Below are 20,482 nucleotides of genomic sequence, written 5' to 3'. Positions count from 1 at the left end.
ACGGGCAGCTAAGTTCTGGATTAGCTGAAGTTTATGGGGGGATTTGTGAGAGAGGCCAAAGAGGAGAGCATTGCAGTAGTCCAGATGACAAGGTTTTGGTTAAGGATCGCAGTAGTGTGGGGGGTGAGAGAGGGGCGGAGACGATTAATTTTTCGTAGCTGGAAGTCAGCAGACTGGTTGATGTTATTGATGTGGAACTGAAAGGATAGTGTACTGTCAAGAATGGGGGATTGTTAGACAGAGGAGTTGTCAGTGGTCAGAGAGAAGCTGTTGGTTTTGGATAAGGTGAATTAAGTGCCAATTAGGAGAAGCTTGGTTTTATTACTGTTTTGTGGTGAGACAGAGTTGAGTGTCATTTGCGTAGCAGTGGAATTGAATGTTGAATTTGTGGAAGATGTTGATGACAGGAAGGAGGTAGATGATGAAGAGGATGGGCCCCAGGACAGAGCCTGGGGAACACATGTAGTGCTGAGGGAAGGGATGAATTTGAAGGACATAAGTTGAGTCTGTGTTCTGAAGAATCCTTTCTTCAGTTCTGAAGAAGCCTCTCGGATGAGGGGTGAAACATCTTCAAGTGAAGAAACTCAAGTACAGCTGTCAAGACAAGAAGATTTTGAGAAGAATTCATCATGCCCTGGATGACTGAGACCTTTACAGACGATATGAGGCGTGGTGTCTTAGAAATGGAGTGAGTTTCACTGAAAATGAGAGGAGGAAGTGATCTGTTATGGGGAGTTCATCTGCTGTAAGGTCGAGAGTTGAGCAGTATATCAAGTCCAGAATGTGTCCTTTGGAGTGTATGGGAATGGTTGTGTGCTTTCGACATCCACAGCTCTCCTGACAGGACATGAAGTCTTTGTTGAGAGGCAGGGTGATGTTATCCATGTTGATACTGAAATTGCCCAGCATTATTATGTGTGGTGAGAGAGAGGATAGTTGGGTGAGAAAAGCAGCAAAGCAATTTAAAAAAATCAGTTAGGAGTTAGGTGGTTGATGGTTGGAATGGGTCCAGACAGCTTGCAGACAGTGGATTTGAAGGAGCTGGAGATGGGCACAGATGGGTGATGGGTGAGACTTTCTACTTGTCTCAGCAGATTATCGTGAGACCACTTCTTCATCCGGAGCCGAGGGCTATGTAAATAAACCCAGGAGGTAAGGTTGCATTAGGGATACCCGGTCACCAGGGAGGTGTCCAGGAGCCATCTTAACCAGATGCCTGAGCCTCCTCAACTGACTCCTCTCCACTTGGAGGAGCAGCGACTATTATCATGGAAATTTCCAATAGGCTGGAAATTCTTAGAAATACAAGAGTCAGGACCCCCGGGTTCACTTAAGAGAAATTTAATTTTGTACACAAGAGGGGAGAAGCATGATACAGGGTCTCAAAACGCCTGTACCCTTGTCCTGTCAGTGGGACAAGTCGGGTGATGCATGAAGAAGTTCTTTTCCAACCAGTCAGATGTATTTTGTCCAAGTATGGTGTTGTTTTCTATTGCCAGACACGGTTGGTCTTGTGTTAGCAAACAAAGGGGGTACTGAAACCTGGATGCAACCTGAGAGGGGTAGATGTTGCTCCTCTTCAAGTTGTGCCCCCCCCCCCCCCCCCCCCCCGTGACCTCTTGTTTTTTTAGGACTGACCCCGCTCATCATGTACAGCATCGTAATTTTCTCATAACTCCCATAACTAGATAGAATGCGGCACTAATGGATCGGCAAGGGTCGCCACCAGGGACTGCACCAAGTTTTTTAGCGTCAGGATCAATGGATTGGGATTGCCGTCTCCTGAAACTCCCTCCCTGACCTTGAGACCTTGTCTTTTACACATATCACATTACGTTTACATTGTTTCAGTTCCCACCTGTTCCCGGAACATATGAAAATCCAGTTCCATGTTGGGCACCACCTGTGCGCATTCATACTCACACACAGATACACATCATGACCTCGCCAACCTGCTTAATAGTTACCAAAGGTCAAACTGGAAACTGGTGCTCAATCCTTTGGTATAGCTCAGCTGCACTCCATATTTTCTCAGGCAACTGTCAGTCCATGACTTTGAGATTGTGGGTGTGGCTGACGCAGCCCTTCTCAGTCTGTTTTCTTCTCGCAGTCCTTGTCAGGTGTTGTTCAGCTGGGATTTGGTATTTGGCGTCTTTGGAACGAGTGTTTGTGCTGTTGTTATTTTTAGAATTACTGCCCAGTTCTTCGAGATGTGGGTCTGGACAGGTGACAAAGATTATCCATACTACTAAAGTGCTTACTACGGTAATGAAGAGGGTCGTCCCTCACAGTTCACACAGTCCTGGAAGGTGATACGGATGCCATGGTTATATTACATTACATTGCAGTCATTTGGCAGATGCTTTTATCTAAAAGTGACTTACAAAAGTGCAATTCGGTCACCAAAGATCCAAAGTACCAGGAGTCGGAAGTCAGAAGTGACCAGTCAACCAAGTAGCCATCTCAGAACCATATATATATATATATATATATATATATATATATATATATATATATATATATATATATATATATATATATATACACATTATATATATATATATACATATATACATATATATACATTTCATCTTTATCTTTTTTTTTTTTTTTTCCAGGGGGGTTGGGGGCTAAGTGCAATTAGTAGGTTAGTGCTTGGTGAAGAGGTGTGTTTTCATCTCACGGCGAAAGATGGGTAGTGACCCCGCTGTTCTGACCTTTTTGGGAGTTCATTCCACCAGTGAGGAGCCGAGAAGACCGAGAAGACTGAGAAGATTGAGAAGAGCCAATACTGGTTTGATCAGCAGCCAGGGGCTCTGAGTGATGGAGTGGACAGTCACTCAGAGTTGGCAGATCGGAGGGGACGGGTAGGGACATGTGGCTTGACCATATCCTGGAGATAAGACGGGGCTGTCCCATTCACTGCCTGGTTGACAAGCACCAGGGTCTTGAACTTGATGCGGGCAGCTACCGGGAGCCAGTGTAGGGACATGAGAAGGGAAGTTGTGTGGGAGAATTTGGGACGGTGGAACGCCAGGCGGGCTGCCGCTTTCTGAATAAGCTCCAGAGGCCTAATGGTCACCGCTGGGGCAACGGCAAGGAGGGAGTTGCAGTAGTTCAAACAAGGAATCTCGTTTGAATCTGCAGGAATCTGCAGGAACGTGCGACTGCTGTGATGTTCGCTGAGAATGACAGTTGGTTGTCTAGGACCACACCCAGCTTTCTTGCAGTTGTGCTTGCTGTGGATGGTGATGGCCAGGTCTTTGTGCGGACAACCATTCTCCCGTAGAAAGAGCACCTCAGTCTTTTCTGGTTGAGCTTCAGGTGGTTAGTTGCCATCCAATCTGAGATGTCGGACAGGCAAACTGTAACTCGGGTTTCCAACTGTGTGTCTGACAGAGGGAAAGACAGGATCAGCTGTGTGGTGTCGGCATAGCAGTGGTAAGAGAAGCCATGTGAGCGAATGACAGATCCAAGAGATGTTGTGTACAGGGAGAAGAGGACCCCTGAAGGGAAAAGCCGAAAGAAGAAGAAGAAGAAGAAGAAGAAGAAGAAGAAGAAGAAGAAGAAGAAGAAGAAGAAGAAAAAGAAGCTGTCCTTATGTTCAGCCTGTTATGTCTTTCCCTTTGAAATGAGCTCAGGTTTTATCTCGATAGGGCCTTTTGATTTGTGTGCATTTCAACTTACAAGCACACCACAGGTAAGTAAGGTAGGTTGTCCGTCACTCACCCTCTGGCTGGGCAAATAGGTTCAAGATTCAAGATTCAAGATTCAAGATTCAAGATTCAAGATTCAAGATTCAAGATTCAAGATTCAAGATTAACAATGTAGAAACATGTTTCCCTGTACGGTTTAATTCTTACTTTGTTGTCCTCAGTGCATTTGGATATATATTGATGAGAAATAATGAAAGCAAATTTTTTTTATAAATATTATAAATATGAACAGTGTGGCAGTACAAGAAGACATTTGAGTGCCTCCGGCCGGAGGGTAAGACTGTGAACAGTTCAGGTTGAGGGTGGGTGTAATCCTTGGCAATGGAGGAAGTCCTTTGTAGTTCTTTATGGTAACTATACCTATATAGTTAGTCCTTTGGACTATGCGGTGTTAGGTGCTCTGCAGAGAAGGCAGTGTGGTTCTGGTGATTCTCTCTGCAGTCTTTACCACTCACTGCAGGCGGTCCAGAGCAGTGTTGCTGCCGAACCAGACAGTGCTGCAGCTGGTCAGGATGCTCTCAACAACGCAGCTGTAGAAGTTGCTGAGGATCTAAGGTCACATACCAACCTGTTAAGCCAGTTCCTTGAATCTCTGGAATGGGCCAGCACCACTCTCTTGAAGCACAATGATTGGAGTAAGTGCGACTGGTTTGTAATCATTCAGGCAGATGGGTGGGCTCTTTTTGGGGAGGGGGAAGATGGTCATGTTCTTGGACAAGGTGGGGACAGAGCTTCTTTGGCAGAGGGAGAGGTTGAAGATGGCAGTGAGAACATCAGCCAGCTCACTGGCACAAGCTCTGAGGTCAGGTACAGCTGCCTAGCAGGGGTTGATCCTTCTTAGTTCTCAGGGTACCTTGTCTGATGATATTGATGGGATGGAGGAGGAGTGTGTGTGTGTGTGTGGGGGGGGGGGGGGGGGGGGGAGATTGGAGGTCCAATTGTGTGTGTAACTCACCTATCTGTTGTGGCTAGGGTTCTCAAAGTGGGTGCAGAAGATGTTGAGGTCATCTGGCAGGCTGTCTGCAAGTGATGCTGTTGCTGGTGGTGGACTTGTAATCCATGATGTGGATGTGCAGGCCTTGCTACATCTGCCCAGGGTAAGCAGGGGAGTAGAAGAAGTAGAAGGGGAGTAGAAGCCATTCAGCTCCTCTTAGAACTTCCTCTTGGCTGTTCTGATGGCCTTCTTCAGTCTGTACTTAGCAGCTTTGCACTCCGTCTCATTCTCCATCAAATGGTTCACTGGATTCGCCATCAGGAACCTGCCCTTTGGCTGTCCGCTGATGGTCTCCTCTCTTCCCTGGTGTCGATGTCCTCTCCAAGCATAAATACCACCGACTCATTTCCAGCAAAACGGACTTTAATGAAGATAAGTTTGTCCTTTGCAGATACTACAAAGGAAGCGCTATATTAACTATCAGCTTATCAACTTTGCATCAAGACAAATGCAGCTTTTACTCTGCACCTTTTATTACACCTTTTATCTAAAAAACACACAACGCAATGCTGAGCAGAAATTGATAATTCAACACTTTGCAATTCGGCAACTCAGCCGACCTAATGTCCTCTTGCTTTTCTTTAAAATAAGATAAGATAAGATAAGATAAGATAAGATAAGATAAGATAAGATAAGATAAGATAAGATAAGATAAGATAAGATAAGATAAGATAAGATAAGATAAGATAAGATAAGATAACATAACATAACATAACATAACATAACATAACATAACATAACATACCATAACATACCATAACATAAGAACAACTTTATTCATCCCGAAGGAAATTGTTGTGCCAGAGTTTCAAGTAAAACATAACAATAATAGATAATAGTAGGGAGGAGGGGGAATAAGAAATACAATAAAATATAAAGTGTCAACGTTAAGGCTATCAAGTGTTTTAAGGTCTTAAAAAGTACAAAGATTTGAATATTCCCTTCGGCTGAAGGAAGAGGAATTAAAAAGTCTGATAGCCTCAGGTAGGAAAGACCTCCTGTGGCGTTCAGTGGAGCTCCTCGGTGGTATCAATCTACGACTGAAAGAGCTCAGACAGGATGTCAGTGTGGCGTGCAGGGGGTGATGGACGTTGTCTATGATGCTGAGGAGTTTCCTCAGCATCCTCCTCTCTGACACCTGCACAACAGACTCAAGCTCCACTACCAGGACAGATCCAGCTCTCCTGATGAGCTTGTTGAGTCTGTTGGTGTCAGCTGTCTTGAGTCTGCTGCCCCAGCACACAACAGCGTAGAAGATGACGCTGGATACCATCAAGTGGTAAAAAATCTGCAGCATGGTCCCCAAAGATGTTGAAAGATCTGAGCCTCCTGTGGAAGAACAGGTGGGTCTGACCCTTCTTGAAGATGGCATTGGTAGTCAACCTCTGAACGACTCTCTATGCAGTGTAATCCCTCTTGGCGCACAGCCAGTCTGTGTGGCCCCTCCTTGTTGGAACTCTCGAATTTGCTCGGCTATTGGGAAAGGTCCCGACACCAAGATGCAGATAACCACTTGTCCTTTCTACTCTTTTAGTTAACTCCATAATTGCCAGCTAAGAAGCCTGGGCAACATGTCCTCTATTTGATTTGCTCTACATGTCATCTGCAAATACAGAGCATTATACATAAGCAAGTAATGCTGATGTATTTGTTTTCTTATGTTGGGCTTACACCATACAATTTTACAGTCGCAGACGTAAAAGGGCAGACGTAAGAAAATTGCAAGGAAACCTTAAGAGTTGTTGGGCCATCTCAGTGGAGTTGCAGCTCAGTTGTTTAGTGTGAGCTGGTAGTCTTAAATCGTAGATCAAGTCTAAGGGCTTGGGACAATGTCAAACATGTTTGATATTATCAAAAGTCTCTGTGTTATGTTACCATAAAGAACTACAAAGGACGTCTCGTCTTTTCAAAATCTTTTCATGTGAGACCCACAATAAATATTTTGGAAAGTTTTCATCATATTCAGAAAATAATTAAATAAGACATTGTTTTCTGTTGGAGGGCACACTGCTTTCTGGTTCATGCTTTAACAGCATCAGTGAAAGTGCATTTGGCTGACACCACTGTATTCTGTGGGGAATACAGGACTGTTTCAGAAAATTAGAATATTGTGATACAGTTCTTTATCTTCTGTAATGCAATTAAAAAAACAAAAATGTCATACATTCTGGATTCATAAAAAATCAGCTGAAATATTGCAAGCCTTTTATTATTTTAATATTGCTAATCTTGGATTACATCTTAAGAAAACTCAAAAATCCTATCTCAAAATATTAGAATATCTTGAAAAAGTAGAGAATCACCAGAACCCCACTGCCTTCTCTGCAGAGCATCTACCACCACAGAGTCCACAGGAGAGCTGCCTCCATCAACAAGGACCATGCCCACCCCAAACATGGACTGTTCACACTCCTACCCTCCAGCTGGAGGTATAGGAGTGTGAACTGTAGAACCATACAATTAAAGAACTTGTTCTACCCGCAGGCCATCAGATTCCTAAACAGCTGACACTCATTTTTCTTGCACAAGTAAGGTCTACTGTCCTCTTAAATTGCACTCATCCTTGCATCTGCACTTTGTGAGTTTTACACCAAGCTGCCCTCAAATGTTTTATTGCACTACTACTGTTCTAGTGCATGGTCAATATTCATATCTATAATCATATATATATACATATATATATGTTTCTCTTCCTATTACCACATATCCAAATGCACTGCACACGCCACAGGGAAACACATGTCTGCACTGTACATGTGACGATAAACACTTTGAATCTTGAATCCTGGATTAGACCAATGATAGTGGTAATATGTCCTCACCACAAACTTAGAGGTTTTTAATTTCTGCCTCTATGCGGAGATGAGATGAAGCAGACAGTGATCAGTAACACCCAAAGCTGTGTGGGGTGAGTGTGGTAAGTGTCCTTTGAGGTTGTGTAGCAGTGGTTCAGATATGTTGGCTGTTTTTGTGGAATTTGTAGGTTATCTGTGATCTGGTTGGCCAGTTGGTGTAACGATTAAGTTACACAACACTGGGGTGGGATGTAAACTCTGACCAGAACAAACGAGGAAATGAAGAGTGCCTTTCGGTGAGTACTGCACAACATTTTCAACCCTGTGACATCTGTCCACCAACGTTCATGAAGAAGCAGATTCCACTTCATTTTTTTTCCCCAGCAGCTCTGGGATGCGGTCTGCTTGGAACAGTTGGAGAACCGGCAGCCATAGTGTGCTATTTGGATGTGTCCACTGAGCCATCTTTCAGTGAACCACAGGTTGGCAGATCAGCTAAGGTCCCCGTTTTTGGAGCTGAAAAGTAGCAACTTGTTCTGATTTTATTGATAAGATATCAAAAATATACAGTTATAGTGTTTAAAAAAAAACAAGTTTGTAGAATTGCAAAATTCTCAGATGCAGTCCCTCATGTTGGGATCTTGACATGAGTAGAGATACTATATTGAACCCAAAAGAAATTGAGGTGTCTAGCAGCATACATATAATATACAATGCACATTTCAAACATATTGTACACATCTGCATACATAGAACCGGTCCCTTAGCATGAAAAAAAAATAATACTAATAATCCAATGAGGTAGGAAAAGTGTCCTGATAAGGTGCCTTGCAATAATCCAAGAAGGGAGAAGGGGGTGTTTCATGCAGTCCAGTCCATTAGGCTTAACTTCTTCTGTGTCATTGAACAACTGTATGCCTCTGGGGACAAAGGACCTCAGCAGCCTGTTTTTTCTGCAGGAAGGGGAGTCTGTAGCTGTACAAACTCCTCTGATTTGTGAAGATGGTGTCATTGTCCAGTATAGAAAGCAGCCTGCTCAGGGTCCTCCTCTCGGCTATTGTAGTGAGTCTCCAGGTCTATGCCCGCCACGGACCATGCCTATCACACCAGTCTGTCAAGACGTCCAGTGTCTCCCTTCCTAGTGCTACCACCCCAGCATACCATGGCATAGAAGAGCACACTGGCCATAACAAACTGGTAGAACATCAGCAGGAGTTTGTTGCAGACATTGAAGGACCTCAGCCTCTGGAGGAAGTAGAGCCTGCTCTGCCCTCTCTAAAGATAAGATAAGATAAATTTTATTGAACCCCATTGGGGAAATAATAATTTATATTGATAAAAAAAAGGAAATAGATATGAAAATAAATATAAGTAGAAAGGCAGAGGCCAGAAGATAGCAAGACAAAAAAAAAAAAAACACGAATAGACAGACAGCAGATAAATAGATAGCAGCAGACAACAACAATAACATCAGGGATGACAATGGGCAACAATAAGGAACAGTGAGGGTGAAAAATACACAACTGAAGCTAAACAACAATATCAATAGAGTGACAACAATAAATAGCAATTAATAGAATAAATAAACAAGAGAGACAGCAGAGTTAGGACATGACATGAATGGGTGAGGTAGTGAATGGGGTAGGGTAGTGAGATTGTGTAATTGTTGAAGCAGTGCAGGTGCACTCAAGCTGGTCACAGTTGTGTGCTGTCCAGTTGTTGGACAGTCTGATGGTAGTGGGAACAAAGGACCTTGTAGAGCAGTTCTGAATTAGCAGACATGCCCAGCTTATTGTTAAGGTGTACACCCAGGTACTTGTAAGTGCATGCTGTCTCCACATTCTCCCCATCAATAGTGACAAGCAACAGTGGTGGTGAGGTCCTCCAAAAGTCCACTACCATTTCCTTGGTTTTCTTGGTGTTTAGCTGCAGCTGGATGGCCCAGCACCACCCAATAAAGTCCTCCACAAGGCACCTGTACCCCCCCCCCCCCCCCCCCCCCCCCCGTCCATCCTTGATACACCACACAACTGCAGTGTCGTCAGAGAACTTCTGCATGTGGCAAGTTGTTTATTCAAGGTGAAATTCGTGATATACAGGGTAAACAGTACTAGGGAGAGCACAGCTCTTTGTGGTGCACCTGTGCTGCTGACCACAGCATATGATGTAAGGTTCTGCAGTCTGACAAACTGGGGCTGTTCAGTGAGGTAGTCCATGATCAAGGCCACTATCAACTCCTATCCACAGCAATTTGTCTCTCAACAGGAGTGGCTGGATGGTGCTGAAAACACTGGACAAATCAAAAAACATGGGTCTCACAGCACTGCCTCCTTTGTCCAAGAGAATGCCCCCTGTGTAGAAGATACATAATAGCATCCTCAACTCCTACATTGTCTTGGTAGGCAAACTGCAGGGGGTCCAGTGCATGGCGAACCTGGGTTTTGAGTAGGTTAAGTAACAGCACACATTAAAAGGTCTTCATTAAGTGAGAGGTGAGAGCAACCGGTCTAAAATCAGTGAGTTCTTTTGGGTATGCCTTCTTGGGGGATGGTATCATACATGAGGTTTTCCACAGTGGTGGGACCTTGCATATCTGCAGACTCCTGTTGAAGAAGTGTTGAAGAGGATCAGCTAATTCCACTGCACAGGTCTTTAGCAGACTAGCACAGACGCCGTCAGGGCCTGCCGCCTTGGACTTCAGTCTTTTCAGGACTCCTCTCACCTGGTTAGAAGTGACTGTGGGTGGTGGGTACAGGGGTTTGTAGGCAGAGGTGGGAATGATGTTGCGTGGGGGATCCGTAAGCAGAGGTGTGATGTGGGGAGGTGTGATGACACATGTTGTGCAGTCAATGTCAGGGTCGTTGTCAGAGACAGGTAGGGGAGGTGCTCTGGAGGTGACAGTGGGAGTATCAATGGCTCAATATATAATAACTTATTACATAATGCGGCAAAATTTACTACAAAATGCGCTGGGGCAGTTTATTTCAAAATGTGGCAGTTTATTACAAAATGCTGCTTTATTACAAAATGAAATGAAAAAGTTATTGCATTTTGGACGTTTATTACAAAATGCACTGTTATTACAAAATGCGGCTCAACATGGCATCAAAGGGTTAAAAATCGCTGGAAAAAAAATTTACATTTACCGTTCAAATTGGAAGAAGAGACGTGCGGTGACACAGCAACCAGGTGAGTCCACTGTGGATTGCTCGATGATTATGCTAACTGTGCTGGCATGCTATGCACTGAGACACTGTGTGTGTCACTATTAAAAAACAATTTTAATATATGAACTCAATTTTCATTGTTTAGCTGATGTGTATAATGTTTTTCGTCAACAACTGTTACGTGTTTCTTGTGCTGAGCGATCATAAAACGACTGCAAAGGGACATTAAGTGAGGCACGCAGTAAAGGTGCCTCATGGTAGAGGGCATTGGTGATCCCAGGGATCCTTCTTACAACTCGGCTACAGAATAATAGAATTAGCAATAGCAAGCTACAGTAAACAGTTAGCAAGTCAAGTGCAGCCATCCAGTTATTTTTTCACAAACGGTGAGGGATTGAATGTAAGTCTCCTGGGCAGCTTGACAACTTTTTGGCCCAGAAGGATCTCATTCAAACTGTTCCTGAGGCGACAAAGTTGCTCTGGCTGGTGGTCACTGTGGTCACACGACAGCATCGGTGGAGCGCTTATTCTCACAGTGAAAAAACTCAAAACATACAGTTGGAACAGGACTGATCAACAACAACTGTCTTCACTGGCAGCGATTTCCATGGAGACAGAGAGACTTTTAAAACTGAAGAAAGATAAGGAAGACTTTATAAGCAAGTTATCAATGCTTTTCTTCAGAAGGAGCGGCACATGGACTTCATTTATAAGTAAAGGTAAGAGATAAGTTATTTTTTTTAAATGTGCTTTTTTCTATGCATATGTATATGTAAAGAATGCTGATATGATATTTTAAACAAAACATGTTAGCTGCTGCCACTAAAATGGTGAATAAGCTACTCTGTAGAGTTCATATGTTTGTAAATCTGACTGTGATGATGTCAGTGCCTCACCAGCCATGAACCTCACCGCACGTCACTGCTCCTTATAGATAGGGCGAAAAGTTCAGTCATCCGGGAGGAGTTCAGAGTAAAGTGGCTAGTCCTACGCATAGAGAGGAGTCGGATGAGGTGGCTCAGGCATCTGGTCAGGATGCTTCCTGGATGCCTCCCAGGGGAGGTATCCCAGGCTTGTCCATCTGTGAGGATACCGCGGGGAAGACCCGGGAAGACACGTTGGAGAGACTATCTCTCCAGGCTGGATTGGGAATGCCTTGGGCTCCCCCCACAGGAGCTGGACCATGGAGCGGGGGAGAAGGAGGTCTGGACCTCACAGCTCTGGCTGCTGCCCCTGCAACCTGACTCTGGATAAGTGGGGGAAGATGGATGGATGGATGGTTAAAGGTTTCTCAAACTTAATTTACATGGAATTTATTTGTTTGAATTATAATAATGTGCATCTACTGTACCCATCCATTTTGCATCCCCAGAAGGCCATTTAAACTTAACTTTTGGTACTCACCTGATCACCTTATTGTTTGCGTGGGACATGAACTTCTTTGATGGAGCACAGGTTGGCATGACAAAAAAGTGGAAAGACATGAGCTGATTGTCCTGGCTGTTTATATCTTATTTTTATGAATTAGCATAGCTGTCTCACAGAAATACATGTAGAAATACATGTTCAATATATGTTCACTCGGCCAGGTAGAGCTCTGGAAGAAAACTGACGTTTCATCACTTTGGATTTCTGGGCAGGCATTGAAGTAACTCGCTGAGGAAGAGTAATGTTCATATTGCAAATCTAATATCAGTTTGCCTGAGCATGTGCAGTTTCACTCGTTTTTAATGAATAGAACAATGGCGTGGCTTCTGAGACTCTATATGTACAAATATCTGCACATTTCATGGAGTATTAAATGAACTGATCATTCTATTCAGTTTTATTTTGTTGAGCTCCATAACAGTTTCAGTTTTTTTATTGTGACCTCATAACATTAACTGCAACTCCTTGCCAATTAAGTACTGTCTTTGTTTACAGCGTATTTAATTTACTTTGGCCTTGACAAATATTTACAACACAAATAAAGTATACAAGTAGTGGTATTGAGTGCTGCAGATCCTTAAAAAGTTTTATATTCAGTTTTATGAGATCTTAGAAAATGTGTTTGGTGGAGCTGCTAAAGATTAAAGTGCCAGAAATATATGACCTCCCTAAGTCGAGCCAAACACAAAAGTTTACCTATAGGCTGTTGCAAAGTAGTGGCAACATCCCCTTCCCTGTCCCCCTTCTCATCTTAAGAAATCAGAAATTATTACTGCAATGACACATCAATATATATATATATATATATATATAATAAGAACACAAAGCAGGGCATTTCTTTATACAGATACATTTTGCATAAACACATTCCAATACATTGTTTTAATGTAATCCAACCATCGAAATGCAGCAGGAAACAATTAGATACAAATAATCTCTTTTCAAAGATACAATATCATTCTCATATGAAACACAGAGTTGTACAGTACGTCCAGACAGGTGTTTTTCATTTTTTTAGGCGGCCACATATCAAGATGTTAGTTATTTCTGCATTACAAGGCCCATCAATACATGGACTGAATGTATGGGTATTTTGTTCTTCATGTTCCATGAAAATATTAAGTCTTTCTAATAAGTATTGGAGAAAGTGTAAATCAAAGGATCTGCAAAATTGGAGATCTCCTTCATATCCTAATAATCTGGCATCCTTCTGTAAATATAGTGATGCACTTATGTGACAGTACAGAGAATTCAATCTGACAGTAGAAATGTATTAAAATGCCAAAAAATAAGCCTTTCAGGGAAAACTGTTTGTAGCAACATAGCACTCATAAAGAAAATCCATGAAATTTTCAAGACACTGCAATATTAGAATGCCACAGGTACTTATAAATCCTAAATCCTCTGCCAGAAGCATGGCTCATGGCTTTCCACTCTCGAAGGGTCAAACCTATAGCGCTGAGATTGGTTCTGCACTGTTTGATAAATAAAACAAGGAAGGAAAACTTTAGCTTTAAAAGCTTTAAAAGTGCAATTTGTCAAGGAAGTACTTCATGGCGTGTCTGACATGTGCCAGTGAGGCTCACAAACTGGAAACATTTAGAAAATACTAGTACAGGGGCTTTGGCCTGGATTTCAGGAGACTCTCAAGAACTAGATAACAGATAAAACCACTTGGTTTTGTGATCTATATGGATGATGCAGATGAATCATGACACAGAGTAGGATCTTTGAGCGAGAATCAATGAAATATTGATTTAGCTTCTTTCTTCCTAAATGTTTATATTTTTATGTTTCTTTTCATGAACAAAGATTTGACACGGTGTTGGAATATCTCCTGTCCTACACTGACAGCTGGTGAGTTGCAAGTGAAAAATGGTCTCAGAAATCTTACTGTAGAAAATCCTGTCATGTAGAGCTGGATCCAAGTAGCAGACAGAAAAAACACATCTCCTGAAACCTAATTTACTTCCCTGTTCATCTAAAGAGATCCCCCATTTCCATCATAATCCATTTTGGCTGACTGTCTGCTCTTCCCTCTGCAAGGTGAGAAAATGATAATCTGCTGCAAAGTCATTAAATAGGAATCAGCTGGAATAAGGGGTTGCAGCCCTGACTAGGAACCTTAATTTTGTGATTATGACCACTTAAAGTCTAGGCTCAGTCCAGACTAATACAATGCCCCTTCTTTCCACTTTGCATGCAAAAGGTTGAGTTGATTAAAAATGTTTTAAGTTTCTGAAAGGTTTTGAACACTGAAGGTTTAAAGGTTTTTTTCTTTTTTTTTAAAAAAAAGGCAATTCTTTGTAAACCAAGTTTGCATACTTTACAGATTTGTTGTTACAGTATATTTGATGATGATTACTACTGATTGACCTTTTCCCAGTGATTTTGTGTCCTAAGCATTACTAATCAGTGTCTCATTAATTGGTGATTTAGCACCGGATTAACTGTCTTGCAATAAATTTCTATGGAAAGGATTACTATGCTTATAAAAATGTTGTCCTTGTCTTAATCACTTAGTGCCCCTGGACATAACTTGAAGATAACTTGAAGGATAGTTTGACCACGGTTGTGTATTTCCTATGTTTCTGACTGTAGATTATTTGTTTGCAACAATCAGGTAAGCAAAAAATATTTTTAAATAATTTTTACTTTGGTCAATCTTCATAAAATGCAACCATTCTGTATATTTTTGAAATAATTTTTACTGTCGTCAATCTTCATAAAAGGCAAACATTCTGTATATTTTTATGGTAAAAACACAATTTTTCAGACTGAACCTCAATAAGGAACCAATATTTTTCAAAACATATTGCTGAACATTTTTTGCCAGCTCAGATTCATTTTTAGTAATGCCAGGGTACATGGCATTACATGGCATTAAATTTTACATGTTCCTGTAATTATGCTCCTATTGAATGACAATTACTTTGTAATGGGTAATCTTAAGACCACTGTAATGTAAAAAATATCTTGCTGCATGTGACTCATCTCATCTTGTAGCTGCATATTTGTCCAAGTTTTGTAATTTGTAAAAAAAGACATAAGTGTGAACTTAAAATCCAGCCGCTATAAAAGTCCCTATGATTCATTCAAAGGAAGCCCCTGAAGTCTCCTGAAAAACTGGAGTGATTGGGATCTGAGATGACAGTTTCCACGTAGGACAAGAGGAGTGCCATTTCTTTTGGTGCAGCTTAGGTTGAAAGGTGTCTAGTCATTGGATATTACTGGTTGCAATTGATTTTGAGTCAGACCCATGGCATCTTGACACTTGGGGATATACGGATTCCTAAAAGTTATATTCAACCACATTTAATGTTTCAGACTTAAAATTTTTGACACCTCATCCAATTTTTAAATTAAACTGCCATGGAATATACAGGATTCCTTTATAAACGCAGCATTGAGAGTTTTTTGTATCCTTGAATGCATTTGACTGTATTTCTGTCTATGAACCAGGTTCAGATTTGATATCATTAGTCAAGGAACACCTTCAAATCTGAGTGAAAGTTTGATTGCATTTTTGTCGAAATTACTGGGCCATTAGTGTTTAAAAGCCTTTCAAAATCCTCTCCACCTATAAAATCTGAAACAGCATCAAAGCTGGTAAAATATATTTATTTTTTGGAATAAGTCTTTTGTATTTTTCCATCTTTTAGAAAGTTTTTGTACATCTATAATTTCAATAAACTCTCCAAAAAAAGATATGAAAAATATGAAAAGAAAACAATATAAAAAAATAATAATATAAAAAATATTAAACCAAGTCTTTCAGATAAGTAAAGAAAAGTACAATGACAAGTTGTATTAGTAATCTAGTGACTGGCATATTTTCAAAGGTCAGATCAGAGATAGAGGCTCAGATTTCATTCATGTTGGTCAAAAACAACACTGATCAAAAATAACAGGGTCAACGCTCAGCAATACCCTTCAAGGGTAAGGTTGAGCTGTGGTTTCAAAACCTTAAAAGTAATCCCAACTGGTTGATTAACAAAGATTCAGCTAACAGATCAATCATTATATGAGCTAGTTTCTAGTGAAAACAATGAAACAAAACAAAACTAAAACAAATTAAAAGAGGACAAAATACAGCTTTAAAACAAATATTCTAAGACAATTTTTCCATATCCGACTCCCAACAAAAGAAATAAACAGCTTTTAGTGATATTCCTGCGATTAAGGGGTTGCATCACCACCTTGGAAAACAAAAAAAGAATCAGTTACCCATATTATTCCATATTCTATGATTAAATCTAACAGATGTTGCTTTTTCAGTACATCTGTCAGATTTATGGAAAACAGACTTTTACTATCAGGTCAGGTGACTGCCTTTGTACAACTCACAGTGAACAATTATCAAGGCCTTACTAACAAGTAATAAGTGATAAACATTTTCAGCAACTTTTGTTCACCCATCATTTCCGCACTTAGAGCATATTCTCAAAGTCATTTGTTCTCTTCCAGAGCACAGGTTTACAAAATCCAATACATTGGTGATATATTTATCAGTCTTTTGGAGTTATTTATACAGATCCTTTGCAAGTGCGCAGGTTGTGTGAACAGGTACTCTCTGTATATTATGTGATGTTGTAATTAGAAAGGTCCTCTACCAGAGCTCAGAAGGCAAGCAAGAAAGCTTTCTAGTCAAAACTACAAAGAGCCAACGGCTGCAGAAGTCTTGCACAAGCATGGCGTAGCAGCAAAAACAGAGCAACTTGCAAGGCCTGTTTCACAGCTAGCACATAACTTTTCCCTAAGGTTGTCCAAGCTTTCAGGAATCCACGGTTGCATTTGTGGCTCCGCACAAAGAGAAGGAGATGACAGCTGCTACTTCCTTGAACTTATCAGTAAGTCTCATATGGCTTTCCTGCTGTGATTTCTAGGCATACTGAAGTTTCAGATTTTTTTCTGAGGCTCTACTGATCATGTTCAGTCAGTCAGATGTAAAAAATTACAGTTGAAAAAAAAAGTAGTCTGATATGTGTAAGTACATTTAGAAAAATCAAAATAATCAATGTCTTTCCAAAGGTAAAATTGCCTGCCATGCATGAACTCAGACAAAGGGTAAAAAAGGTTTGTCCCATGAGATAATTTGCTTTTGGATTTCGGTGCTTCCAATAGACACACGTCCCCAGGTACTGCTATCATTTTTATCCAGGTTTGAGAGTGCTGAAGTGCACATATCACTGAAGATATCTGTGGGGGAGGGGAAGGGGGGTAGAAAAAGAAAGAAAAAAGATTCCAGTCAGATTGGATCAATACAGTTTGACCTCAGAGTATAAAACAAGTCTTCAATTTATCTATATCGGGGGATGCACAGCCTGTGAAATTCTAACAAAACAGTATGCGCAGCAAACTGCAAAGAGTAACATAAAGGGAAATGATAGTGAGGCATTCATTTTCTGCAACAATATCCACCAGGAGCGTAAACCAGTAGCACTAGAGAAGGCAGGGAATGGATATCAAGATAGGTTTAAGGGATCCCATCCAGATGGGATACACTAGAAATTCAGTAGAAATACTCAAGGTCAATTGCTAAAGTGGAGGGTCCTCTTGTTTTTAAGTGTATTTGAAAAAAAATCCTAATTGAAGGGAAGAATGAGATAACAATGAGAAAGAAAAGAAGTGAGAAAAGTTGCAAAACAATAGGAGCGAGAAGGGATATTTTGCTGAGGGGAAGAAGATAGAGCTCTGTGGCAAATCAAACAAGGATCAAGGATCACCCTTCAAGCCAGTGTGAAAGGGAGGGAATGGTGGAGGGAAGGATTATGGACAGAGGGAGCATTCAAGGATGACATGGGTAATATGGAGAGGAAATGTCTGGAGTGTGGGAGGGGCCTGGTTTATAGGGAAAAAAAGTAAACTTTTTGGTGTCAGACCATGTATGGAATTATGATTCAACTGATACAAAATCTTTTTTGTATCAGCTTTTTTTGGCTTATGATACAATGTTTTCATTTGTATATTGATTTAAATGCTTGTTTAAGCTGCTGACATGGAATATATTTCTTGAGACTACAAGTACCTGGGTGTCCACTTGGACAATAAACTGAACTGGACTTTGAACACCAACGGCATCTTTCAGAAGGGTCAGAGCTGCCTGTTCTTCAGAAGCTCAGATCTATCAACGTCTGCAGGACCATGCTGCAGATGTTTTACCACTTGGTTGTGTCCAGCATCATATTCTACGCTGCTGTGTGCTGGGGCAGCAGACTCAAGACAGCTGACACCAACAGACTCAACATGCTCATCAGGAGAGCTGGATCTGTCCTGGGGGTGGAGCTGGAGTCTGTTGTGCAGGTGTCAGAGAGGAGGATGCTGAGGAAACTCCTCAGCATCATGGCCAATGTCCATCACCCCTTGTATACCACACTGACATCCTGTCAGAGCTCTTTCAGTCATAGATTGATACCACCAAGGAGCTCCACTGAACGCCACAGGAGGTCTTTCCTACCTGAGGCTATCAGACTTTTTAATTCCTCTTCCTTCAGCCGCAGGGAATCTCAAAATCTTTGTACTTAAGATCATAAAACACTTTATAGCCTTGACTTTGACACTATAGTTTTATTTGTATTTCTTATTCTCCCCCCTTTTTTTACTGTTTATACAATTTCCTACTATTATTTATCATTGTTATGTTTTACTTGAAACTCTGGCACAGCAATTCCCTCGGGATAAATAAAGTTGTTCTTATTCTTATTCTTATTCTTATTCTTATTCTTATTCTTATTCTTATTCTTATTCTTATTCTTATTCTTATTCTTATTCTTATTCTTAGATACTCTCTCTAGAAATTGATCAAAAATCATTATTTCTTTCAGTTTGGACACAAGACAAGAAATGAAGATTCCAACAAATGTCAACTGTCCATCCATCCATCCATCCATCCATCCATCCATCCATCCATCCATCCATCCATCCATCCATCCACCCATCCATCCATCCATTTTCTACTGCTTATTCTGTATATGAATTCTCTCAAGATCTGCGTGCAGATTTATCTAATGTGGAACTGTGCTTATGCTTTATAAGTAGGACAATATATGATGTTTCCTTGAACATAGAAGAACAGATCTCACATCAACATATCAGAATATGGTGGTGATGTAATGACGTAGAACGAACACATGCACACACGGACTATAGTGCAATCTCTGTGACTCACGTTCCTTAACTGGGTTTGACAAGGAAAACGATATTGGTGCTCTTATGACATCAAGACAAAAAAGGCAGAAAAACACATAATTCTTTTACTGTCACTCTTGTTGTAAGTGCGGATGAGAAACAGGATCTGAAAATAGCATAGCCAGACATACTGAATAACATCACGAGCTGAGGTGGAGAGACACCTTTTTGTGAGGTGCATGATGCAGAAAAACACGGTTGAACTGGGAGATGTGTCATTTAAAAGACAGGCTAGAATTCTTGCAGGGAAACATCAGCAGCTGACAGTCTAACATTATTTTTAAAGTTGTTTGAAGTCATTAAACGTGCACAGATATTGATTTACGAGGATGTCTTTAACTATCAAAGATGAAAGGAAATACTTTGGATACGTAAAATTAAACCAGGTTTAAAAAAAATGGAGCTTAACTTTCTGATCATACCTAAAAAAGTATGATCCAAAGAGCAAAAGTGCTTTAGAGGGAAGCTGAAGGGTCGGGAGTTAGCCGAAAGTCACCAAAAAATGATACAGTATTTGCTGCAGCTCTTCAACCTGAATTAAGTAATTAATGAATGACTGAATGAATGAATAAGTTCATAAATTAATAAGGAAAACAATTAGATATCAGTCATTGTGATAGCATAAATAATTAATTACACCTGATGGAAAAGCAGCCATTGAGTCTATAAAAGTGCCCTAAGTTTCGCTAACATGATTAACAAGAAAAAAAAAGAAAGAAAAACATCAAAATCCCTTGTAAGCTTCCAAGTATCAAACATTTTGATATGAACTGCACCAACAAAGACATACTCAGTTTATTTACATTTGTATGTTCTGGTTTAAGCTACAAAATCAATACCAACAAAAAAATCCAAATATCAAATTAATAAATGCATTGATTAGAACAAACAAAATAAAATGAATGTAAATAATGGTTTGACAAAGACAGAAAAATAATAATGGGTTGACAAACATTGAAAAATGATCTTCACAGTGACTGAAAATCATTGTTATTCACATTGATACTGCAAACAACAGTCTCACATGTTGGTGCTTCAATCAATAATTGTATATATGTATAATGTGTTGTACTGCAAAAAGTAAATAAAAGACAGAACAGACTGGAATAATTCAAGATCTTATTTACTGTTTTTGACATTACAAGCCTAACACTTGTTAAACATTTACTGCAGATGGAACTAAGCCTGACAACC

The 20,482-nt window shown here is 40.7% G+C and overlaps 1 protein-coding gene across 9 annotated transcripts in view; it reads right to left on the bottom strand.

Annotated features, from left to right (window-relative positions):
- Nucleotides 1-12,929: 12,929 nt before the first annotated feature.
- mcf2l2 (MCF.2 cell line derived transforming sequence-like 2) overlaps nt 12,930-20,482 on the bottom strand; it is a 200,296-nt gene continuing 192,743 nt past the window's right edge. For all 9 annotated transcript variants that reach the window (XM_086146490.1, XM_086146499.1, XM_086146460.1 and 6 more), the window contains one exon: nt 12,930-17,299. In XM_086146490.1, the coding sequence (XP_086002616.1) occupies nt 17,299 (1 nt within the window). In that variant the 3' untranslated portion in view covers nt 12,930-17,298. The remainder of the gene's footprint in view (nt 17,300-20,482) is intronic.

The sequence above is a fragment of the Fistularia commersonii genome, chromosome 1, assembly GCF_037954325.1.
Source record: "Fistularia commersonii isolate RoL2024-O1a breed Wild chromosome 1, RoL_Fcom_v1.0, whole genome shotgun sequence".
Lineage (NCBI taxonomy): Eukaryota > Metazoa > Chordata > Actinopteri > Syngnathiformes > Fistulariidae > Fistularia > Fistularia commersonii.
Note: the sequence above shows the minus strand (reverse complement) of the source record. Positions and strands in the feature narration are given on the sequence as shown.